The sequence below is a fragment of the Oncorhynchus masou genome, chromosome 13 (assembly GCF_036934945.1).
Source record: "Oncorhynchus masou masou isolate Uvic2021 chromosome 13, UVic_Omas_1.1, whole genome shotgun sequence".
Taxonomy (NCBI): Eukaryota; Metazoa; Chordata; class Actinopteri; order Salmoniformes; family Salmonidae; genus Oncorhynchus; species Oncorhynchus masou.
In genome coordinates, this window is record NC_088224.1 from 41,485,556 (window position 1) to 41,512,626 (window position 27,071).

At 41.4% G+C, this 27,071-nt stretch overlaps 2 protein-coding genes across 2 annotated transcripts in view; both read left to right on the forward strand.

The window, feature by feature from the left end:
- Positions 1 to 4,251: 4,251 nt before the first annotated feature.
- Positions 4,252 to 11,895, forward strand: LOC135552341 (putative zinc finger protein 66). Its single transcript, XM_064983910.1, has 5 exons — positions 4,252 to 4,294; positions 5,875 to 5,997; positions 6,276 to 6,391; positions 6,646 to 6,789; positions 10,158 to 11,895. The coding sequence occupies exons 2-5, from the start codon at positions 5,883 to 5,885 to the stop codon at positions 10,872 to 10,874; spliced, it is 1,092 nt and encodes a 363-aa protein (XP_064839982.1). The 5' UTR covers positions 4,252 to 4,294; positions 5,875 to 5,882; the 3' UTR covers positions 10,875 to 11,895.
- Positions 11,896 to 12,858: 963 nt separating this feature from the next.
- LOC135552342 (histone-lysine N-methyltransferase 2B-like) overlaps positions 12,859 to 27,071 on the forward strand; it is a 72,493-nt gene continuing 58,280 nt past the window's right edge. Inside the window, 3 exon segments of the mRNA XM_064983911.1 lie at positions 12,859 to 13,220; positions 22,803 to 22,869; positions 23,069 to 24,646. Of these exon segments, the coding sequence (XP_064839983.1) occupies positions 12,918 to 13,220; positions 22,803 to 22,869; positions 23,069 to 24,646 (1,948 nt within the window). The 5' untranslated portion in view covers positions 12,859 to 12,917.

Below are 27,071 nucleotides of genomic sequence, written 5' to 3' on the forward strand. Positions count from 1 at the left end.
TCAATCGATCGCTGCCCGCACCTGCTCGCCCGTCCAGCATCACTACTCTGGACGGTTCTGACTTAGAATACGTGGACAACTACAAATATCTGGGTGTCTGGTTAGACTGTAAACTCTCCTTCCAGACTCACATTAAGCATCTCCAATCCAAAATGAAATCTAGACTCGGCTTCCTATATCGCAACAAAGCATCCTTCACTCATGTTGCCAAACATACCCTCGTAAAACTGACCATTCTACCGATCCTCGACTTCGGTGATGTCATCTATAAAATAGCCTCCAACACTCTACTCAACAAACTGGATGCTGTCTATCACAGTGCCATCCGTTTTGTCACCAAAGCCCCATCCACTACCCACCATTGCGAACTGTACGCTCTCGTTGGTTGGCCCTCGCTTCATACTCGTCGCCAAACTCACTGGCTACAGGTTATCTACAAGTCTCTGCTAGGTAAAGCCCCGCCTTATCTCAGCTCACTGGTCACCATAGCAGCACCCACCCATAGCACGCGCTCCAGCAGGTATATCTCACTGGTCACCCCCAAAGCCAAATCCTCCTTTGGTCGTCTTTCCTTCCAGTTCTCTGCTGCCCATGACTGGAACGAATTGCAAAAATTTATGAAGCTGGAGTTTCACATCTCCCTCACTAGCTTTAAGCACCAGCTGTCAGAGCATTTTACAGATCACTTCACCTGTACTTAGCCTATCTGTAAACAGCCCATCTATCTACCTACCTCATCCCCATACTGGTATGTATTTATTTATTTAGCTCCTTTGCACCCCAGTATCTCTACCTGCACATTAATCTCCCGCCGATCTACCATTCCAGTGTTTAATTGCTATATTGTAATTACTTCGCCACCATGGTCTATTTATTTCCTTAACTTACCTCATTTGCACTCACTGTATATAGACTTTTTGTTTTCTTTTGTTCTACTGTATTATTGACTGTATGTTTTGTTTATTCTACGTGTAACTCTGTGTTGTTGTATGTGTCAAATTGCTACGCTTTATCTTGGCCAGGTCACAGTTGCAAATTAGAACTTGTTCTCAACTAGCCTATCTGGTTAAATAAAGGTGAAAAATAAAGAAATACATTTCAAGGTCCTGGAGTGGCCTAGCCAGTCTCCAGATCTCAACCCCATAGAAAATCTTTGGAGGGAGTTGAAAGTCTGTGTTGCCCAGCAACAGCCCCAAAACATCACTGCTCTAGCGGAGCTTCTATCTCAAGGCCAGCAGACTGTTAAACAGCCACCATTAACATTGAGTGGCTGCTGCCAACACACTGACTCAACTCCAGCCACTTTAATAATGGGAATTGATGTAAAATATATCACCAGTCACTTTAAACAATGCTACTGAATATAATGTTTACATACCCTACATTATTCATCTCACATGTATATGTATATACTGTACTCTATATCATCTACTGCATCTTTATGTAATACATGTATCACTAGCCACTTTAAACTATGCCACTTTGTTTACATACCCTACATTACTCATCTCATATGTATATACTTTACTCGATACCATCTACTGCATCTTACCTATGCCGTTCTGTACCATCACTCATTCATATCGTTATATACATATTCTTTATCCCTTTACACTTGTGTGTATAAAGTAGTAGTTTTGGAATTGTTAGGTTAGATTACTCGTTGGTTATTACTGCATTGTCGGAACTAGAAGCACAAGCATTTCGCTACACTCGCATTAACATCTGCTAACCATGTGTATGTGACAAATAAATTTGATTTGAGATCTGCATGGAGGAATGGGCCAAAAAGACCAGCAACAGTGTGTGAAAACCTTGTGAAGACTTACTGAAAATGTTTGACCTCTGTCATTGCCAACAAAGGGTATATAACAAGGTATTGAGATAAACTTTTGTTATTGACCAAATACTTATTTTCCACCATAATTTGCAAATAAATTCATTAAAAATCATACAATGTGATTTTCTGGATTTTTTTCCACCTCATTTTGTCTCTCATAGTTGAAGTGTACCTGTGATGAAAATTACAGGCCTCTCTCATCTTTTTAAGTTGGAGAACTTGCACAATTGGTGGCTGACTAAATTATTTTTTTGCCCCACTGTATGTAAGAATGCTGTTCATTGACTATAGCTCAGCCTTCAACACCATAGTAACCTCCAATCTCATCATTACGCTTGGGGGCCCTGGGTCTGAACCCCACCCTGTGCAACTGCGTCCTGGACTTCTTGACGGGCCGCCCCCAGGTGGTTAAGGTAGGAAACAACACCTCCACTTCACTGATCCTCAACACAGGGGCCCCACAAGGGTGCGTGCTCAGCCCCCTCCTGTACTCCCTGTTCACCCATGACTGCGTGGACACCCACGCCTCCAACTCAATCATCAAGTTTGCAGACGACACAACAATAGTAAGCCTGATTACCAACAATGACGAGACAGCCTACAGGGAGGAGGTAAGGGCCCTGGCGGAGTGGTGCCAGGAAAATAACCTCTCCCTCAACGTCAACAAAACGAAGGAGCTGATCGTGGACTTCAGCTTGGCCCCACAAACTTTTACAGATGCACAATTGAGAGCATCCTGGCGGGCTGTATCGCCGCCTGGTGTGGCAAGTGCACCGCCCCACAACCGCAAGGCTCTCCAGAGGGTGATTCCAACGCATAACCGGGGGCACACTGTCTGCCCACCAGGACATCTACAGCACCCGGTATCAAAGGAATGCCAAAAAGATCATCAAGGACATCAATGACCCGAGCCAAGGCCAGAAGGCGAGGTCAGTAAATGTGCATCAAAGCTGGGACCTAGAGACTGAAAAACAGCTTCTATCTTAAGGCCATCAGACTGTTAAATAGCCTTCACTAGCCCATTTGAGGCTGATGCCTGTATACATAGACTTGGAATCACTGGCCACTTTAATAATGGAACACTTGTAATCATTTTTCAATAATGTTTAGATACTGCTTTTCTCATCTCATATATACATACTGTATTCCATTCTACTGTATGTTAGTCAATGCCACTTTGAAATTGTTCAATCTAATATTTATACATTTCTTAATTCCATTTTTTTTTACTTTTAGATTTCTGTGTATTGTTGTGAATCATTTTTAGATACCACTGTACTGTTAGATACAACAGCAGTGTTGGAGCTAGGAACACAAGCACTTCGCTATAACCGCAATAACATCGGCTAAATATGTGTATGTGACCAATAACATTTGAATTGATTTTAAAAGTAATGTTCACTAGATCGCTATCATGGTAACAACAGTAATACAAATAACAAAAAATGATTTAATGCTACTATTAATAATAATAGTAATAACAATATTAATACTAATATTATAATTACAATAAACTTTTAAATCCAATTGTTAATTAGGCCATTCGTATTGCACGATGTTCAGTACGTTTTCCATATTGGACATACTGCACCGTCGTACACAATTTCCTGTACATTGTGTTGCAGTAAGACGGGGGTCCAATCTACTCAGGAGCACCTCTATTTTCCAAATCCAAAGTTTACAACACAAGGAGCATCACCGCTCTTTCTGCTGCCCTTAACTAAAGACTGGCCTTTCAGCTTAAATCCAGTCAGTTTTTCATATTGGACATACATTCTGCACCGTACCGCAGGGGTGCAACTTTCACTGGTGATGGGGGGGACATGTCCCCCTTCACATTCTGAAATTGCATTTTTGTCTCCCCATTTGTATCATTGGAATGTGATGCAAAACAAGGCAAATGTGTGCTTTAGGACCATGCGGACGCCTCCGAGTGGTCGAGTAGGCTATTTGGAGTGTTTATCCGACTGGATGAGAAAACAAAATATATATATCGATGTTATGCCCCCACCCTTCTAAAACCAAAGTTGCGCCCCTTCACTATACATCGTGTCGCAGTAAAAGGGGTGTCCATTTTACTCAGGAGCACCTCTCGTTTCCAAATCCACAGTATACAACCCAAGGAGCATCGCTCCTCATTCTGCGGCCCTTAAAGGCCAATCAGCTAAATGGTCAACAATATTTTTTGTTTGTGTACTCTTATAATTTATTGCACCATACTCAATATGTATGTCCAATATGAAAAATAAATTCAAATTAATGACATAATATCTTATAGAAATATTTGTAATTATTATTTGTTTAATAACTAGTATAAAATCGTTCGATAGTTCCTTCATTGCCCTAATTATTATTTTACAACGTATACAGGACAGCACTTTTATTCTGAAGGATTCCAAAAAATTAGTGACCTGGAAGTACTTCACAGCAGTGCATCGTTGGATACTTTCAAAGGTAAGCAACGGTTGTAGCTCGTTATAAGTATACATTTGCACATTTATTTTTACCTCGGCTTTTCATGTTCATGCCCAAATTATTTAAAAAACACTTTCATGAACACCTAAGACAAAATTATACAATTTTAGCATGGTCTCGGAAAATGTCTGCTATCTTATTTTTCCCCCTCGCGTTTGTTTTGTCTGCATTGCTTGACTAAAGTTTTAGCTGCTTTGCTTGTTTCTGGTTAGTTGTCATTGCCATTTTCTTTACTGTTCTGTAAAACATATAGTGAATGTTTGTCAGGTAACTGAAAATCTGATTTGTTGTACCTCTCTTGCCCTCAATTCCGCGATGGCAAAGCCCGCCAGCCTTCCCAGCTAGCACGCTAAATCATAATTAAGTTCCCCAATCATTTGATCCACGACACATTTTTATTAAATTAGTTGTAGCTGGGTAGTTATTGAAACAAATACCCAAAGGTTCACATTTGCTAGCTATTAGTTTCCAATTAACATTAAGGGTGGGTTCGTAAATTAACTCTGGCTATAAAGTCTAAGTGCCATTGCGCAGAATAATTGATTAATTTATGAACGGCCAGAGCGCTCTCCAGATTGAATTTACGAACAACGCTGGACTGTGTCTGGACCTCAGTTCGTCGTTCAATCACCCACGTGGGTATGTGCTCTTTAACACCAATGAGGAGATGGGAGAGGCGGGACTTGCAACGCTTTAAGCGTCACAATAGAACCAAGTTTTGTTTTAGCGCCTGACTACACAGATGCGCGTGAGTAGTGTAGGTGCAATCAACAAGGCAGGTTTTGTCTCACCTGGACTATTGTTCAGTCATGTTGTCAGGTGCCACAAAAAGGGACCAAGGAAAATTGCATTTGGCTCAGAACAGTTGGATGTACACAGAGAGCTACTATTAATGTCAATCTCTCCTGGCTCAAAGTGGAGGAGGTTGAATGCACAGAGTTGTCTGTTTGAACTACTGGTGCACAGCTCTGACACCCATGCTACAATAGGTCTTTTCACAGTCTGCAAGTCCAGAACAGACTATGGGAGGTGCACAGTACTACACAGATCCATGACTACATGGAATTCTATCCCATATCAAGTAACTGATGCAGTAAAATATGATTAAAATGACCAGATACAAATACACCTTATGCAACAGCGGGGACTGTGAAGCAACACAAACATGGGCACAGACACATGCATTCACACACACAATAACATACACACGGATTTTGTACTGCAGATATGTGGTAGTGGTGAAGTAGGGGCCTGTGGGCACACAGTGTGTTGTGAAATCTGTTAATGTATTGTAATGTTTTTAAAATTGTATAAACTGCCTTAATTTAGCTGGAACCCAGGAAGAGTAGCTGCAGCAGCTAATGGGGATCCATAAATACAAATGATTGAATAACATGTATGTGTAAATGTATTTTGGAATGCTCGGGCACGTGATGTGGCCAGTGTGGTAAGCATGTAAGAGTAAAATAAGACCATGCTGCAGATATTAATGTATTCCCGTATATGATTCCTATATTTTGGTTACAGTTAAACGTTTTTGTTTTGCTGGGTGGATTCAGGTGTCAAAATGGAGTTCGGTAACTTTATGTTGGATATAGAGCAGGTCGTCGTGGGGGAAGAGGTGATGACCAGTACCACCGCATCCATCATCAAACCACAGACTGTCCCTGCTCTCCAACCCTGTAAGCACTCATTTTATTATTTCAGATCGTTGTTCATATGTATGAATTTCAGGTGCAATATTGGTGCGGCAGGTAGCCTAGTGGTTAGAGCGTTGGGCCAGTAATTGGAAAGGTTGCTAGATCGAATCCCCGAGCTGACAAGGTAAAACTCTGTCGTTTTGCCCCTGAACAAGGCAGTTAACCCACTGTTCCTAGGCCGTCATTGTAAATAAGAATTTGTTCTTTACTGACTTGCCTAGTTAATAAAGATTAAATAAATAAATCTCCTCTTATTGCAGATCAGCATGACAGCGTACAGTGTTTTCAGTGCTTCATTACATTCTGTAATGCCAAGTCCAAGGAGAGACACATGAGGAAGAACCATCGTGAGGAATACAAGCAGTCGCTCCAGCAGGTATGGAACGGAGAAAATAAATGCAAGAGTAGGGTGAGCCCCTAGATGCTGGTTTTGGGTGAGTTTAGCGTTTTCCTCAGTAGTGATTAAGTTTAAGATTTTGGGGGTAGGGGGAGCTGATTCTACAACTGTACGATCTACCTAGGGGAAACTTCACCCCGTAGCTGCAAAGCACACAGCAAAATGCTGTAGGCCTATATGCACAGCATAACTAAGATACTGTTAATTATTTGCTGTTTTATGTTATTCTGCAGACAGATACACTGTTCACCTGTTATGTGTGCGATCGTACCTTCTCCTCCTCTGAGGAGCTGACGCAGCACCAGGCCTCACACAGCCTGGAAGACAAGCCCTTCTGCTGCACCCACTGCCAGGGAAGCTTCCGGACTTTCTCTGAGGTGAGAGTGGTCTTTCAATGGAAGGTGTAAAGGTGTTTTAGTCTGTAATGACTTTTAGTTAAGTGTAAGTGCCCCAGTAATCTCATTTAACCCAGAACTAAAATCTTGCGTAATTTAAGTGATTTCAATGGCGCTTTATCCAATCTGATTTTTAAAAATGCAATTTTTAAACCAAAATAATTGATCAATTTCTGCATTTCCTGCACTTTTGTTATCATTTATGCACTGCCACGCAGGGTTGCATGATATTGGTAAAAAATCTAGGCCTAGTTAATTGGTGAACTGTTGGAATCATGGAAATATAATGAGTATAGTGAGCACCACCTTGAATACATAGTTTGACATGGCAACAAATGAATAAGTCGGGGAGTTATTATTGACAGGGTAGGGACTAAAGTGTTGCTTAGTTTTTCCATGGGACCCTAATTAGATGGTACATTACAGGTTTTCTTACCTCATGTAGTTAGCTAGCTAACATATTCATGCTGCACCAATATAATTCCTATCTGATTTAGAAGATACTGTTGGAAAAACAACATATCTTGGCATACACCAGCACTGGTACTAACTAGGCTATATTAGCTAGTTACGTTTGCGCTGACTCTTAGTACATTTAGCCAGCTAACTAGCGATTAACATTAGCGGCTAGTGATTTATTTACAACTTGCTAAGACAAACTACCAGACAGTAGTTTGCAGAAAGTAAGATACACACACACAAACCAATAGTGTAATTATAGAACGCTTGTGGAAAGCACCATTGTTCTCACCAACATATTTTTGCATCTATCTGACCATGCAGGCGTCAGAGTGAACAGCAAGAAAGTACTCATGACTCCATGGTGGAGCAACTGCTCTCTCATTGAGTGATGGGGCGGGGCTAGGTGTGGGAAGCGGCATGCAGCAGGAGGAGAGGGAGAAAGACAACTCACGTAGCAAATGTAGTAAACTATAATAACGGACATCATACATTCCGGAGTTGCGTATCACATTTAAAAACCAAGCATTGAAATACCATTTACAGAAGGTCAAGTAAATCTCTAGTGCATCTACCTTCTGCTGTCCATTGGTGCCTCTGTCTCCATGTTTGTTTCCTCAAGGTGGCCTGAGCCCAGGATTTCTGTTAGCCAGTAATAGCCAACTTTTGGCTGCGTAAAAAAAAAAGCAGATAAGTACATTTCCTGGTCAATTGTCCAAAAAATAAATACATCCATTGCTAAATTATGTATTTTAGCCTATTCATTGATTGAAATACCAGTTGATGTAGTGTGAGAGCTCAAACAACTTGGTTGCTGTTGGATTGAAACGTGCTTTAATATGCCCAATCATTGTGCAACAATTCTAAAGGTAAAAAAAACCATCAACAAAAGCAATGGCCACGATTAAACATTTATTTATTTTATTTCTCAGATGGTAATTGAAGCATGCTTCTCATTCATCATTCAAGTGCATAGACACCTAGTTAGGCTTCAGTGCACCACACACCACTTTGCAATGGGCTGGAGGCAGTATGCATTTTAAAAATATATACTTAATTGTGTGAAACCTGAACATTTTACTACATATTATGAGGCATGTCTTACCTTGCTTCAAAGTAGCCAAGCCAAAATCCAATAAAACGTGCAGACAATTATTTTATAGTCCTCCATATGCCATTGTAGCCTTTTTCTCTCATGTTCTACTGGTTTTCAAATAAACTTTCTTTCATTGTTCAGTATCCAAAGTTACAATCCTATTCATATTAGCTACTCATGCTAGTTGTTGCATATGTAGATCTTCTCTCTTTCTAAATTTCAAACAGATATTTTCATCTCTGTTACATGATGGGCATAGCCCATCTGTAAATAGCCCGTCCAATTACCTCATCCCCATACTGTATTTATTTATCTTGCTCCTTTGCACCCCAGTATCTCTATAAGGCACATTCATCTTCTGCACATCTATCACTCCAGTGTTTAATTGGTATATAGTAAATACTTGTAAGATAGCCATGGCCTACTATTCCTAGATTTCATAGTCATAATTTTTGTCTAGAAGTATAACTCAATCATTGTTTAGAGTAGGCCTAGGCTATAGGCCAGTGGTTCTCATCTGGTTTTGCCTCGGAACCCAAATTGAACCAGGTAGTCTGCAACGACCGGATATTTGCTTTGCGAAAAAGAATCGCCAAAATAGAATCTGGAAAACTATTTTTAATGCTGTATTGATAGTACATGTAGCAATTATATGACAGGAGAACAACATTCCCACCATTTTCAATAATACAATTTTGACAATATTATTGACGAAGAATGTTAATAAACTCACTGGCTTGAGACCATAAAATATTGCTGCTAATAACTCTATACTGAAAATACTGTGATTGTGACCCTTTATATGACTGGAGACATGAGCAGAATCTTCTTTAATATGACACAAATTACAGGGTAACCTTCTCTGCTGACACTAACAAACAGATCAATAAAAACATTGTCCGAGTCATATATTAGGCCTATGAAAAGGAGAGGCACAAATACAATTTAACATCCATCTAACCTGAAGGAGAAATTATTGTATTAAACAAGAAGTGGCACTAACCCAATGATAAAGACAGTAAATATGGACACTTACTGAGGACATGGCCAATATTCTTTGCTGGTGCCAATAAGATAGGCTACTCTTTGCTTAATTAAGTTCAACATTTTCATAACTAAAAGACAGATTGGAGACTTTTCATTGTCTTCTCTTTACAGCAATAGACATTTTTTTCCCAAACAGTTTTTCTGCAATTGTATTTTTAAATATTATGGTATGCCTGGCTGGGTCTCTATGCTTTTCACTGACAGTCTCAACTCGTCAATCACCCAAATTGCGGGCCCTTCCGACTGTAGGCTATGCCATTTTAAACAATCAACAGCTTTTGATTTTGAAATAAGTTAATGATCCTCTGGCAAAATCATGCTTTCTGGTTTAGTAGCCTATTTTGAATCATTGAATGTATTTCTGTATAGACAGTATGTTAATTAGGATATATCATTTTGGAAATTCAATTAACTTTTGGTAAAGCTCAGCTTCCCTGAGCCTTATGGACGCGCCGTCTATGTATTCTAATATCTTCAGATTGCTCATGGGAGTTCGATAAGAATGAGGCACCCCGTTGCATGTTCTATTAAGATTAATTACCATAAACTAAATGTGTTTTCTGTCATTCTAAGAATTGTAAGTGGAAGCCCTAATCATATTACCCAACCAATGCATATGGGTTCGGTACCTTTTTTAAATGTCGGGTAAATTAAAATGCTGCCAGGCGAATGTCCGGCACTACATTTTCATAACGGAAACCCTGCTTGAACCTCTTTGTAATTTTTTGCCTCTTGATGTCTCTCACAGTTGACAGTCCACCGGCGACAGCTGTGCAAGGAACGTCAGTGTGCGTGCAAGAACTGTGGCATGGTATTGCGGGGCCCAAACCAGTTACGCACCCACTGCCTCACCCAGCACCCCCAGCTGATGGAAGAGGAGGATGATGACACCAAGACTCATCGTTGTGGCAAGTGCGGCCGCAGGTTTGAGATGGAGGTGGAGCTTGTGCTGCACCAGGAGAACTTTGTGGGTCATCGGCATTGCGACGCAAAAGTCCCAGCCACAAAACGCGGACGCCCTCCCAAGAAAGTGTCTGTGGCTGAGCCAAAGTCTGCTGAGCGAGAGGCAGCTAATGGAGAGAAGAGTGGGAAAGCTGACGATGGGGGAGAGGAGCTTGTGGCAAAAGGAGGGAAACGACCAGGTCTACCCCATAAGGAGGAGCTCCAAATTCCCTGTCCTGAAGCTGAGTGTGACCTCATGTTCTCCTCTGTTGCCCTTCTCCGGGCCCACAAGAAGGAGAAGCACAGGCGGCCACCTCCACCTCTCAAGACTCACCCCTGCTCTGAGTGTGAAGAGAGCTATAATCGACCGGAGCAGCTCAAAGCCCACATGGCCATGGCTCACGGCTACGGCCAACACAACTGCCCCACCTGCGGCAAGACCTTTGGCCGGGAGAGCAACCTAAAGGCACACCAGAAGACCCACACTGAGGGAGAAGAGGCAACAGACAAAGAAAATAGATAATCTGGGGAAAGGGGAATGTCATCATGGACAATTTATGTAATGGTTAAAGGTGCAATATGCAGAAATTGCTTACCATTTTCTGGTTGCTAAAATTCTAATAGTTTGCCTAATTTTAGTTTGTGACAAAACAAGCAATGTATAGCATAGATAATCATTCTACCATCTAAACCACTGTGAAATATATTGTCAGCTGTTTGAGACTGGTGTACAAACCCAAAAGTAAAAGCCACAAAACTAAACTTAAGGGAGTCATAGAAATAGCGCACATAGAACATATCTAGACTTGCTTTCGATGAGTTGCTTGCTTTCTATAAATCATATTTCTATGTGGATTTGGTCGGGTTACCTAAAAAGTTACATGCTGCAGCTTTTAAGGGTTTGGAAAATATAATTTGGTTAAAACAGGCATTGATGTGTGTGGGTTTTTTATGTTCAAGATGGGAGTTTGGAGTATGTGACATACCATTATGAATAAGCACTCGGTTGGATCATTAGCCTGTTCCTGGTTGCTCCCACTGATTATTTTGAAATGCTTTTAGAACCCTCTAATGATGTCTACATGATTGTGAATTTCAACTGCCAGCCCCCTTCCAGGTTAGGAATCTATTTCCATATTACCTCAAATGTGAGCAGATTTAGTAACTTATCATATTGATTTTATTCGGAAATCAATGGGTTTTATGGTTTGCATTTTAGTCATTTAGCAGATGCGCTTATCCAGAGCAACTCACAGGAGCAATTAGGCTTAAGTTCTTTTCTCAAGGGCACATCAACAGATTTGTCATCCAGTCAGCTCGGGATTCAACCTTTCAGTTACTGGCCCATCGCTCTTAATCGCTGGGCAACCTACCGCCTTCAACATTCCACTCATCATTTAGTTTACGTTCCTGTCAAGGCATCTTCTGATCATGTAAATATATTGGTCCGGAGAATATATTGTTCTGTGTCGGATGTCGTTGTTGTGATATGATCTTGTACTTTTTTCATCCATAATTAAAGAGTAAGGAGTGTTTTTTTTAAATTGCACTCTGTAATTTATGTGAATTTGGGGTTATGGGAAACTAGTGTGTGAACCTGAAATTAATGGAAAAGATGAGTACTGAGTAAGATTGTATGGTGCTTATCTTTTCTATTCATTGAGGTTGTGGCAAAAGGAGCTAGTGAGGATGGAGAATGAGGAAATCAAAAGGCAGAAAAAGGAAAAGATCAAGGGTGAATGAAGGTGAAAAAAGAAGCCTAAAATAAGGCAACTGCTTGTAGTTGAGAATGGGAAAGAGGAGAATAACACCTGGAACCAGCTAAGGAGTGAGCTGGAGATTAACATGGCTAAGAGGAGTGGGGGAGAAAAGGAGACAGGCTAAGGAGGGATGGGTCCAGGTCAAAACCATTCTGGAGAAACAGGAAAGAGGGATGGTGCTGTGGAGGAGGAAAAGAGTAGATAGGTTTACGAGGGATTGGTCGAGAAACAGGATATATAAGGGTGGTGCTGTTGAAGGAGATGGATGCTCTGAGAGTCACCATATAAAAATACTGGCAGGTGTTGAGCCAAATGGAAATGAGTATCATGGAGATGGAATGACATCGATTTTGAGGGGTATTTTATATTGCTGTGATCACCGCTTAAGATCCTCATTACAAATAAGAATATGTGTGGTTACCTGCACAACGATATATACATATTATGGCAAAAAGGAGAGGAACAAGTGGGCAGAAGGAAGAAAAAGGGTAAAAGTTGCAAACATTTACTGCAAGTGGACTGAATACAGAATAATAATGTATTTTACTATACATGTATGTTTGTTATTTTATTTCATTTTAATAATTTTTTACTTAATTGAAATATAAAACACGAATAAAACAAAATGTTTATGTACTCCACATTCATAAACACTCAAAAAGAATGCGGAGAATACTGAAACGCAACAAACTCGTTTTCCCATGATGCAACGGTATTTCCTTCCTATCTCGCGCCTTTCCATCTTGTTTCACCAGAAGCGCTACAGACACAGCGCACCACCACCGTTGTTGTTATAGTAGTGAATAATGGCGGCAGCGGGAGGGGGATTATCATCTCCCGCTAATGGCGCTTGTTCCAGCACGCCGGCTGTAGCCCGGGCCCGTTTCCCGGGCCGGCCATGGACATCTCGTATTCGGCTACGATCGGAGAAACGTCCGCAGCGGGGAAGGTTGGGCTCGGAAAGTGGAGGGATAGTCACTGGAGGCCGGAGGCCCATCAACATTGGACTAACGTTGAGCGAGGACCCGTCATTGCTGCGTTTACTCGGGATTGCTGATAAACATAGGCGCCAGAGAGACGCGGGTTTCTACTCAAGCGGGAGTGGAGAGGTGAGTTTCCAAGTAGTGCAACAGACCCAATTAACACGTATGTTCCACAGCCTTCGCGTTGTAATATAGATTATATTGAGAATCAAGTGTCTGACAACGTTCGTTACCTGGCTACAGTAGGTATCCAGCTATACAATTGTTCAAACTTCAATTCTTGCTGAACCAGAATCTGGGTTTACAGGTGACGTTCTAGCCGTATTTAACGCCTCTTTATAAATCCATATTGTGGTTCAGATGTTTGCTAGTTACTGTACCAATCCACTGTACTCTGAGACAAGTACACGTTAGTAGCTAACAGTGAAAACATCTCCTGACAGCCTCCTAGGCTGACATTAACGTTACCAGGATCTTTGATAATCGATGATTTTAGGCGGTGAATTTGGCGGTAGCCAACATTACTATGTCTGGATACAAGTTTTTCTGCTAATTTGACTAACTATACTAAAACAATGTAGTTAGCAAGTGATGCTATCTCGTTAGCAACTTTTGCAACAGTCACATTTTTCACACATCCACCATCACTCTACGTAGTATCAACACATAACATCTTTGGTATCGACGTAGCCCCTGTTCAGTCAGATTATGCCATAGTATCTGTCATTTGGTCCACTCCCGACAGCCCCCATCGTTCGTGAAAGATGTCTGGCCTGTGGAACAGAAACGATTTTGAGACATTCCACTGCATGCTTTAAGTGGGCTACACCAAAAGCTTGGCCCGTGTGTCATTTAAAGAGCAGTTTGTTCTAGCTTATATTTAACTGACTTCTCACACCATAGCCTACTAGTATTGACAGTTATCTTTTATGTGAGCTTGTCTTCGCATTCTCAATCGAATTGGCGCTCATGCCATGCTCACAACAACTAGGCTAATTGCTGCGTGACATGCCCCATTCGGCAAGCAATGTAGAACTAGTCTACTGAGACCAGTGGTCACCAATCATTTTCGAGTGAAGATCACTTTGAGTCAAAATGCAAGCCAAGATCTACCGATCAGAATACATTTACACAAAAACGTAAGCCTATGCAACATTAACGTATTAAAAGCATTACTCTAGCAATGAGGTTTGCGAATCTAATATCAACAATTATGTGTTGCTAATATGACTAGGATTGTACCTTTGGATTTCTGAACAATGAGAGTTGATATGAAAATAGAATAGGAGATAAATGCTGGTTAATTGCATGAAGAAGTCTTCATAAAATGCCTCCACATTTCTGCTGATGTATTTTCGCAAGGCAACTTTGAAGCAAGGTAAAACAGGCCTAATTATTCAAATCAAGTCAAATGTTATTTGTCACATGTAAGGTCTAGAGCAGGTGTACATTTCACCTTACAGTGAAATGCTTACTTACAAGCCCTTAACCAACAATGCAGTTTTTAGGAAATCTCTAAAAAAGTAAGAGAGAGAATAACAAATAATTAAAGAGCAGCAGTAAATAACAATAGCTGGGCAATATACAGGGGGTACCGGTACAGAGTTTGTGTCAAAGTGCGGGGGCACTGGTGTCGAGGTAAATATGTACATGTAGGTGGAGTGATTTTAAAGTGGCTATGCATAGATAATAACAGAGAGTAGCAGTCTATAACTAGAGTGGCTGGAGTCTTTAAAAATTTTTAGGGCCTTCCTCTGACACCGCCTGGTATAGAGGTCCTGGATGGCAGGAGTCTTGGCCCCGGTGATGTACTGGGCCTTATGCACTACCCTCTGTAGTGTCTTGCGGTCGGAGGCCGAGCTGTTGCCATGCCAGGCAATGATGCAACCAGTCAGGGTGCTCTCAATGGTGCAGCTGAAAAACATTTTGAGGATCTGAGTACCCATGCTAAATATTTTCAATCTCTTGAGGGGCAATAGGTTTTGTCGTGCCATCTTCACAACTGTCTTGGTGTGCTTGGACCATGTTTGTTTGTTGGTGATGTGAACGCCAAGGAACTTGAAGCTCTCAACCTGCTTCACTACAGACCCTTCGATGAGAATGGTGGCGTGCTCGGGCCTCCTTTTCCTGTAGTCCAATTTCGTCTCCTTTGTCTTGATCATGTTGAGGGAGAGATTGTTGTCCTTGCACCTCAAGGTCAGGTCTCTAACCACCTCCCAATAGGCTGTCTCATCGTTGTCGGTGATCAGGCCTACCACTGTTGTCATCAGCAAACTTAATGATGATGATGATGGAGTCGTGCTTTACCGTGCAGTCTTGAGTGAAGAGGGAGTACAGGAGGGGACTGAGCATGCACCCATGAGGGGCCCCAGTGTTGAGGATCAGCCTGGCGGATGTGTTGTTACCTACCCTTACCACCTTGGGGCGGCCTGTCAGGAAGTCCAGGATCCAGTTGCAGAGGGAGGTGTTTAGTCCCAGGGTCCTTAGCTTAGTGATGAGCTTTGAGGGCACTATGGTGTTGAACGCTGAGCTGTAGTCATTGAATAGCATTCTCACATAGGTGTTCCTTTTGTCCAGGTGTGAAAACGACAGTGTGGAGTGCAATAGAGATTGCATCATCTGTGGATCTGAAGGTGCGTGGTTTATGAGAATTGGAGTGGGTCGAAGTCAAGTAAAACATTTAGGGCTAAAAAAATTATACTGGCTCAAGCTCAAATTGCAAAGTGGTAAGTGTCGTGCTGATAGTCAGGCTATAGTATTGACAGTTCTCTTTTTTTTGTGAGCTTGTCATCGTATCGTCAATCAAATTGGCGCCCATGCCATGCTCACAATTAAGATAATTTCTGCTTGACAATTCTGAAAGCAATTTAAAACTAGTCTATTGAGACCCGTGGTCACCAACCATTTCTGAGTGAAGATTTTTTAAATGACTTAAACGTAAGCCTATGCAACTATAACCTATTAAAAACAGCATTATAGAAATTAAGTTTGTGCTAGTTAAAACCTCTTCGAGATCGGGCTACTTTTTTCAACATTCTGTTAAAAATCGCACAACATTTCAACATCCTGCTACTCATGCCAGGAATATAGTATATGCATATGATTAGTATGTGTGCATAGAAAACACTCTGAAGTTTCTAGAACTGGTTCAATGGTGTCTGTGACTATAACAGAACGAGTTCCGTGGACAAAATCGCAAGGAAACCTGATCACAAAATTGACAAAGAAAAAATCCATCCGCCAGTCTCTGTATTGTCTATGGCTTGCCATAAATGATAGGACCGGGCTTGCAATTCCTAGAGCTTCCACACGATGTCGCCAGTGTTGTGATTACCAGGGCTCTTTTTCCTTGGTCAGATCACTGAATAGCACATCCTGTCTTCAGGTGCGCACCCGGAAAAAATGTCCGTGAGAAAATGGACTTTGTTTTGAAAACTTCTATCTATTGAATACAGATCACTCCGTGATCAATTTGATCGTTTATTAACGTTTACTAATACCTAAAGTTGGATTACAGAAGTAGTTTGAAGTGTTTTGTCAAAGTTTATAGGCAACTTATTTAATTAAAAAAAATAACGTTGCGTTTAAAAACAGTGTTTTTCCTGGATCTGACGGTCTTCATAAATGGACATTTTGGGTATACAAGGACCGATTTTAATTGAAAAAAATACCCAATTGTGATGTTTATGGGACATATAGGAGTGCCAACAAAGAAGCTCGTCAAAGGTAATGAATGTTTTATATTTTATTTCTGCGTTTTGTGTAGCGCCGGCTACGCTAATTCCTTTGTTTTATGTCCCCTTCTGGTATTTCGGGGTGTTGCATGCTATCAGATAATAGCTTCTCATGCTTTCGCCGAAAAGCATTTTACAAATCTGACTCGTTGGCTAGATTCACAACGAGTGTAGCTTGAATTGAGTACACTGCATGTGAATTTTAATGAACGTTTGAGTTTTAACGAGTGCTATTAGCCTTATGGCGTTGCTCATTTGCATTTATTGTTGGCAAGGTGGGGCGATTGCGTCTCGGGTGGGCCAGAGAGGTTAAGGCTATAGGCCCAATTAGGGATGCACATTTTGGCAAATTTTGCTGCCGACTAACTGGCCCTCATTAACCTGTCAACAAACAGTTCAATTGTTTCCAAACAGTAAAATGAAGTGTCCAACAGAACATACTATTCGAGATCTGTATATAATGGCAAGATGCTTATGTTTCCGTCCTAACAATTGGAGTCAGCCCAATGCGGGAAGGCAAGCGTCAAGTTTAGACCCAAAATAAGCCCATATTAACATATTGGTCTTATTTTGGACATATTTTTGCGAAAGTGAAACCTCTCACTTTGCCACTTCCACACTGAATACTGTGCATGCATACACGGACTGGAACTTTTTCATGAAGAGCTTAATGGAAACATGCAACAATAGCAAACTTATCATCCTACAGTTCAAAGGCTATAGCCTATTAATTGAACATGCAACTCCAGTAATGAAGTGGCTAATAAAACGTCATTTGCCAAAATGCAATTAGCGGAAAACACCATTCTAAACCTAACGCGAACAGTTGTGACAGAGATTAAAATCTCCTTTAGAATGTAGAAAGATGGTGAATCTAATAGCAACAATTATGATGTGTTGCTACTATGACTAGGATTGTGCCTTTGGATTACTGGACAATGAAAGAGAGTTGATATGAAAATAGAATAGGAGAGAAATGTTGGTTAATTGCATGAGGAAGTCTTCATAAAATTATTGCCTCCACGTTTCTAAGGATGGACTTTCGCAAGGCAACTTTGAAACAAGGTAAAATAGGCTTCATTATTTGAATTACAGTAAAACGTTCAGGTTTTAAACAATTATACTACCTCAAGCTCACATTGCAAAGTGGTGGGTGACTGATAGTCAATGGTAGGCAGGCTATAGCCTATACGGGTGGTTCCCAACCCTTTTTGGGTATTGTACCACCAACTGAATTTTGCTCTCCCCGTAGTACCCCTGAAGTACCCCCATATGCATTTTACCAGTAGGCCTATGGTCTCATGAGTCTTCTCACGTTCCCCCTGTGGATAGGCCAAGTACCCCTAGGGGTCCTAGTACCCATGGTTTAGAAGAACTGGCCTATACACCTGAATGGCGAATGGGAGGCAAACCGGTAGTAGATCAGTTGTTGTATTACTTGTGAGGAACAGCTGAGTGAGCTTACATTTGAATATTTTACTGGGCTGATGGTGCCTTCATCTGATGGTCAGTCTCAGCGGAGGGAGAGAGCAGGAGGAGATTAAGGTTCACCTTTCAATGTCCCGCTACTCTGCCTTTCCTCCACTGACCGAAAAGGGACACTGTCTTCCAGCTGATGGCACACTTGAGTTGCACCGCATTATTTCTTCCTCATACAGAAATTCATGTTGCTACTCCTATGAACAGAGAAAGTTCAATATTTCTACATATAAAAAAAAGACCTAAGACGCTAATAATGATGCAAGCCTATCAATACACTTACCTACTCATTCATTACAGCTGCAGTATTGGTTGCAGTGGAAGTAGGAAGAATGCACATTTTAATAGCATATAAAAGGGTAGACAGTGCTTAGTAAGAACTTAAACATAAACTCATAAAAACAGCAGCTCTTTTCTGTGTTCATTGACAGTCTCTCAGTTCATGGTTTTAAAAGTTTTGTAATCTCACAGTATCAACTTTGTGCAAGCTTTCTTTTTACGCCTGCTATGTTACTGCAGACATGGTAGTCTAAGCCATCCGATTGGCCAGCGTTGGGCCTATTGTGCACTTGATTTGTTCTCTAGGCCCGCCGGGAAGGCTGAATTTGTAACTTCAGACACGTGAAATGGTTCAAAATGGGAACACTGAGCCTTTCCTGTGTGCAGTACAGCAGTGGCATGGTTTCTCTGACAGGGATTTATTCATTCTGATTCATTTACATTTTAGTCATTTAGCAGACTCTCTTATCCAGAGCGACTTAAAGGAGCAATTAGGGTTAAGTCGACATATTTCACTTAGCCAGCTCTGAAATTCAAACTGGCAACCTTTCGGTTATTGGTCCAATGCTCTTAATCGCTAGGCTACCTGCCACCCCTGAATTAGAGGTTGACCGATTTATGATTTTTCAATGCCGATACCGATTGTCGGAGGACCAAAAAAAGCCGATACAGATTAATCGGACAATTTTTATGTATACATTTGTAATAATGACAATTACAACAATACTGAATGAACAATGAACACTTTTATTTTAACTTAATATAATACACCAATAAAATCAATTTGATCTCAAATAAATAATGAAACATGTTCAATTTGGTTTAAATAATGTAAAAACAAAGTGTTGGAGAAGAAAGTAAAAGTGCATTATGTGCCATGTAAAAAGCTAATGTTTAAGTTCCTTGCTCAGAACATGAGAACATATGAAAGCTGGTGGTTCCTTTTAACATGAGTCTTCAATAGGGTGTAGTTCTTATAGGACTTTCTCTCTATCCCATTTGTATTTCATATACCTTTGACTAGTGGATGTTCTTATAGGTCATTTAGTATTGCCAGCCTAATCTCGGGAATTGATAGGCTTGAAGTCATGAACATGGCTGTGCTTCAAGCATTGCGAAGAGCTGCTGGAAAACGCAGGAAAGTCCTGTTTGAATGAATGCTTACGAGCCTGCTGCTGCCTACCAGCGCTCAGTCAGACTGCTCTATCAAATCATAGACTTAATTATAATAAAATAAACACACAGAAATACAAGCCTTAGGTCATTAATATGTTCAAATCCGTAAATTATAATTTCGAAAACAAAACGTATATTTTTTCAGTGAAATGCGTAACCGTTCCGTATTTTATCTAACGGATGGCATCCATAAGTCTAAATATTGCTGTTACATTGCACAACCTTCAATGTTATGTCATAATTACGTAGAATTCTGGCAAATTAATTTGCAACGAACCAGACGGCCCAAACTGTTGCATATACCCTGACTCTGCGTGCAATGAACACAAGAGAAGTGACACAATTTCCCTAGTTTAATATTGCCTGCTAACATGAATTTCTTTTAACTAAATATGCAGGTTTAAATAAATACATTTCTGTGTATTGATTTTAAGAAAGGCATTGATGTTTATGGTTAGGTACGTTCGTGCAACGATTGTGCTTTTCTTCAAAATGCTCTTTTGTCAAATCATCCCCCGTTTGGCGAAGGTGGCTGTCTTTGTTAGAAAGTCTTCACACAGTTCGCAACGAGCCAGGCGGCCCAAACTGCTGCATATACCCTGCACAGAACGCAAGAGAAGTGACACAATTTCCCTCGTTAAAAGAAATTCATGTTAGCAGGCAATATGAACTAAATATGCAGGTTTAAAAAATATATACTTGTGTATTGATTTTCAGAAAGGCGTTGATGTTTATGGTTAGGTTCACATTACTGCAACGATAGTGCTTTTTTCGCGAACGCACTTGTTAAATCACCCGGCACCGCATCAATTATATGCAACGCAGGACAAGCTGGATTAACTAGTAATATCATCAACCATGTGTAGTTAACTGGTGATAATGTTAAGATTGATTGTTTTTTATAAGATACGTTTAATGCTAGCTAGCAGCTTACCTTGGCTTCTTGCTGCCCTTGTATATCAGTTAGTCAGCCTGTCACGCAGTCTTCTTGTGGATTGCAATGTAATCGTTCATGACCGGTGTCCCAAAATGCCGATTACCGATTGTTATGAATACTTGAAATCGTCCATTCCGATTAATCGGACGACCTCTACACTGAATGAGATTTACCATTAGCAGAATGTGAAGATAGATGTGTGTATAAAATATGTATGTGTGCCAAAACGCACCTGTGCACTCTGTGACGTTTATATACTGGTTGGTAAATGTTTGCCTACATGAATTGATTTGTGTTAGATATGTTGCAACTTCTTCTTAAATGTGAATTATTTTTAGTCAAGTTTCAGTGCGATCTTTACTTTAAAATGGCCTGCCTGGATTAATTGATATTTGTTACATTGTAACTATAGCAATTCACATGTTCGATTAATTGCTGAATGCTGACTATATTTATGTTCAGGAAACGTTATGTCGGCTATTCACTGATTCAGAGGTATAGTTAGAGGAAACTCACCTTTCATTTATTAATGTACAGTACCAGTCAAAAGTTTGGACACCTACTCATTCAAGGGTTTTTATTTATTTTTTACTATTTTCTATATTGCAAAATAATAGTGAAGACACATGGAATCATGTAGTAACCAAAAAAGTTTTAAAGAAATCAAAATATTTTATATTTGAAAATTCAAAGTAGCCACCCTTTGCCTTGACAGCTTTGCACATTCTTGGCATTCTCTCAACCAGCTTCACCAGGAATGCTTATCCAAAAGTCTTGAAGGAGTTCCCACTTTTGCTGAGCACTTGTTGGCTGCTTTCCCTTCACTATGCGATCCAACTCATCCCAAACCATCTCAATTGGGTTGAGGTCGGATGACTGTGGAGGCCAGGTCATCTGATGCAGCGCTCCATCACTCTCCTCCTTGGTCAAATAGCCCTTACAAAGCCTGGAGGTGTGTTGGGTCATTGTCCGGTAAAAAACAAATGATAGTCCTACTAAGCGTAAACCAGATGGGATGGTGTATTGCTGCAGAATGCTGCGGTAGCCATGCTGTTTAAGTGTGCCTTGAACTCTAAATAAATCACTGACGGTGTCACCAGCATAGCACCCCCACACCATCACACGGTAATTCCCATATTCCACCTCTGAATATTCCCCAAAATGTGCATCCCTATGGGGGGGGGCCTGATCCTAGATGTTTTGTGTTTACTGGCCCAGGTCCCCCTGTCAATTCATTATGATCTAAAAGGCAAAACTGATCTTAGATCAGCACTCCTACTCTGAGACGCTGAATAGAGGCTGCAACAGGCAGCTATGCATATAACTTTATACAAACTCAGCTAGTCATGCGAGTGTGTCTTGTCTTTTCACAAATAAAGTTCCCTTTGTCACCCTGGTCTTTCTATATCAATCCGATTTTACTTCCAGTAAAAAGGTAGTCTCCGGCCCCTATATCATCTTTGCAGTTTCTTTTGTCACACTTGACTGACTGCATAAAACTGGGACAGATTGCATGGTCGTAGGTTGCTCTCTCGGATAGTGAGATGCTAGCTAAATTTAGCCTATTAAGCTGATGCAGTTTTAGTCTAGATCAATTTTTGCCTTGTTATTTTTTTATTGTTCCTTTTCTTACACATCCTCATCTTCCGGCAATGTGGAAAAATAGTATTCAGATCAGTATTTGTGAACATTGTACATTTCAGTGTACATTTCATGATGGTGTATGTTTTCTGTGTAAAGTAGAGTTTGATCAATGTTCACACTTTGCATTTGCAATAGCCTAGACCTAATTGTAATGACACATTTGCAGTTATACCCCACTACATTTTGAAGCCTGATCTCTCAAATCAGTTCAGTGTGACGGTTTGTAACACGATATCAGCTGGGTTGCTGCCCATGGTTTCATCTGATCCCACCCCTTACCAACCCTGTGATGCGATCGAGTTGGCCTAAACATTTCATTATTAAGGCCTTCTGTAGTATACATGCAAAGTATTAAATTCTGGTTGTTATTATGTATTATATATTTTTTTGCTGAACACAGTGTGATGTGTGAACATTAAATTATGCATTGTGTTCCTACCCTGGGTGTTTGTGTTTTAGGATGAGGATTTCCCTGGGTTTGGGACTGAATACCGGCCAACACTCCCAGCACACAATATCTCTGAAAGTAAGTAGGCTAATGATGAACAATAATGTGAGATATCAATTGTGCTCAGGAATTCTCACATTTCCTAGCAGAAATATGCAGTAGCCTTCATGTTTGGGATTTATAGCGTTGGTAGCTTACCTTATAATATGCATCAACTTATTGTCTGACATTGGTCTATTCGTATTAAGACACTTATGTTTCCCTGTCTTGTTTCTAGGCAGGCCTCTCCAATTATCATTTTTGAAGCCAGAAAATCCTCCCCCAGCTCCAGAACTTACAGCAAAGCTTGAGAAAAGTGGAGTGAAGGGCTCCAAAGAAGACCCTAAAGTTGGAGAGGGTCAGGAAGACGAAAACGCTGTGAAACCCAAAATAATTGCCAAACTGGCAGCCCAAAAAATGTCTCCCAGTTCTGGGATTAAATCAAGAGGAAAGCAGGCTACTGGTACAAAGGCCTCAAAAGGCAAGGGCAGTGCAAAATCAAATGGTTCCAACAGGAAAAGGGGAAGGAAGGTGGTGGAATCGTCTTCAACAGCCAGAAAGAGGAACAGGCAAGACCAAACAACAAAGGTGGGCAGGGGAGGCTCAGGGTCCAACACAGCCCGACCCCAAACCAGCAGAGACAAGCAGGGAAAACTGGTGTGGACCCTGACAGTGGTCAAGGGCAAAGGGAAGGCCTCCAAGAGCAAAGAGGCCAGGGAGGTAACAGCAGACAAAACCGAACCAGACCAATCTGAGCCACAGATGTCTGGGAAGAGAAGAGGATCTCAGCAAGACCAAACAGGCCAAACTGGTGTGGACCCTGACATTGGTCAAGGGCAAAGGGAAGCACTGTCCCCTAAACCTGTGAATAAGCAGCAGCAGAGGAGGAGAGTGTCCAAGGGAACAGGGGAATCCCTTGAGGCTGGAGCTGAGATGGAGCAGAATCCAGCAATGTCCCTGGAAAGAAAGAAACCAGCACAGTGTAAGCGCAAGTCCATATTTGGCCACAGGAGGAAGCCTGGGAATGTGCAGAGGCCAGAGTCTGTTGTGAAACGCTTTCGTCGTAAGTTTGTCTTCTACACCTACGTGCCAGAGTACCTCCCAGACCCAGTGAAGCAGGAGGGAAAGGAGCAGCAGCCGCAGGGGGAGAGCACCAGAACAGAGGGCGAGCCTCTCCTGTCCCCTGGAGAGCTCGAGCAGGGAGCCAGCAGTAACTTCTCCTCGCCTGTGGTGAGCGTCAGATCTTCACGTGTCATCAAGGCACCCAAGAGGTTCCTCAATGACGAGATAATATCCTGTTACAGGGGCTCCCTGAAAAAGAATAGCCAAGGCAAGGTGAAGGAGGAGGATACCATGAGCCTATCCTTCTATGATTCAGACAATGATGACATTGACCACTTGTCTCGAACTCCAGGTCAAAATGAGTTCAAACCTAAAGTTTCGGGCTCAACTGGTAAAAAAACACTTCAGACCAGCCTGTCCTCAACCCTGTCTGTGAAGGACCCAACGCTCAGCCCAGGCTCATCCCACCTCGAGGTCTACGAGAGACTCAAGAAGCTGACCCTCAGCCTGGCCCAGAAGAAGAAAGGCCTTGGTGCTGCTGAGGGTGAAACGGCAGAAGAAGAAGCCCAGGAGGACCGGAGTTTGACCTCGCCGGTTAGGAAGAGAGGGAGGTCCAAGCTGAAAATGGAGGACCTCAACTCTCCTGGGGTTGTGAGGAAGCTGGCTGTGCAGGTCCGTAATGCTCCCACTGCATCCCAAGCTGCATCATCTGTGACTATGGAGGAGGCAGCAAATGACACAGAACATTTCCAAGGTAAGGCATTTTGTGTGCTCAGTTACATACAGTTGAAGTTGGAAGTTTACATACACTTAGGTTGGAGTCATTAAGACTCTTTTTTTCAACCATTCCACAAATTTCTTGTTAACAAACTATAGTTTAGCTAAGTCGGTTAGGATATCTACTTTGTGCATGACACAAGTAATTTTTCCAACAATTGTTTACAGACAGATTATTTCACTATCACCATTCCAGTGGGTCATAAGTTTACATTCACTAAGTTGACTGTGCCTTTAAACAGCTTAGAAAATTCCAGAAAATGGTTTCATGGCTTTAGAAGCTTTTGATAGGCTAATTGACATAATTTGAGTCAATTGGAGGTGTACCTGTGGATGTATTTCAAGACCTACCTTCAAACTCGGTGCCTCTTTGCTTGACATCATGGGAACATCAAAAGGAATCAGTAAAGTCCTCAGAAAGATAATTGTAGACTTCCACAAGTCTGGTTAATCCAATTTCCAAACACCTGAAGGTACCACGTTCATACAGTGCCTTGCGAAAGTATTCGGCCCCTCGAACTTTGACCTTTTGCCACATTTCAGGTTTCAAACATAAAGATATAAAACTGTATTTTTTTTTGTGAAGAATCAACAAGTGGGACACAATCATGAATTGGAACGACATTTATTGGATATTTCAAACTTTTTTAACAAATCAAAAACTGAAAATTTGGGTGTGCAAAATTATTCAGCCCCCTTAAGTTAATACTTTGTAGCACCACCTTTTGCTGCGATTACAGCTGTAAGTCGCTTGGGGTATGTCTCTATCAGTTTTGCACATCGAGAGACTTAAATGTTTTCCCATTCCTCCTTGCAAAACAGCTCGAGCACAGTGAGGTTGGATGGAGAGCATTTTTGAACAGCAGTTTTCAGTTCTTTCCACAGATTCTCAATTGGATTCAGGTCTGGACTTTGACTTGGCCATTCTAACACCTGGATATGTTTATTTTTGAACCATTCCATTGTAGATTTTGCTTTATGTTTTGGATCATTGTCTTGTTGGAAGACAAATCTCCGTCCCAGTCTCAGGTCTTTTGCAGACTCCATCAGGTTTTCTTCCAGAATGGTCCTGTATTTGGCTCCATCCATCTTCCCATCAATTTTAACCATCTTCCCTGTCCCTGCTGAAGAAAAGCAGGCCCAAACCATGATGCTGCCACCACCATGTTTGACAGTGGGGATGGTGTGTTCAGGGTGATGAGCTGTGTTGCTTTTACGCCAAACATAACGTTTTGCATTGTTGCCAAAAAGTTAAATTTTGGTTTCATCTGACCAGAGCACCTTCTTCCACATGTTTGGTGTGTCTCCCAGGTGGCTTGTGGCAAACTTTAAACAACACTTTTTATGGATATCTTTAAGAAATGGCTTCTTGCCACTCTTCCAAAAAGGCCAGATTTGTGCAATATACGACTGATTGTTGTCCTATGGACAGAGTCTCCCACCTCAGCTGTAGATCTCTTCAGTTCATCCAGAGTGATCATGGGCCTCTTGGCTGCATCTCTGATCAGTCTTCTCCTTGTATGAGCTGAAAGTTTAGAGGGACGGCCAGGTCTTGGTAGATTTGCAGTGGTCTGATACTCCTTCCATTTCAATATTATCGCTTGCACAGTGCTCCTTGGGATGTTTAAAGCTTGGGAAATCTTTTTGTATCCAAATCCGGCTTTAAACTTCTTCACAACAGTATCTCGGACCTGCCTGGTGTGTTCCTTGTTCTTCATGATGCTCTCTGCGCTTTTAACATACCTCTGAGACTATCACATGTCAGGTGCATTTATATGGAGACTTGATTACACACTGGTGGATTGTATTTATCATCATTAGTAATTTAGGTCAACATTGGCTGAATAGAGGAAACAGGTACAAAAGTATCTATATCCATAGTAAAACAAGTCCTATATCGACATAACCTGAAGGGCCCAAAACCACTTTAAAAAAGCCAGACTACAGTTTGCAACTGCACATGGGGACAAAGATTGTACTTTTTTGAGAAATGTCTTCTGGTCTAGAACTGTTTGGCCATAATGACCATCGTTATGTTTGGAGGAAAAAGGGGGAGGCTTGCAAGCTGAAGAACACCGTCCCAACCATGAAGCACGGTGGTGGCAGCATCATGTTGTGGGGGTGCTTTGCTGCAGGAGGGACTGGTGCACTTCACAAAATAGATGACATCATAAGGAAGGACATATTATGTGGATATATTGAAGCAATGTCTCAAGACATCAGACAGGAAGTTAAAGCTTGGTTGCAAATTGTCCATTTGGAAGACCAATGACCCCAAGCATACTTCCAAAGGCTTAAGGACAACAAAGTCAAGGTATTGGAGTGGCCATCACAAAGCCCTGACCTCAATCCCATAGATCTTTTGTGGGCAGAACTGAAAAAGTGTTTGCTAGCAAGGAGGC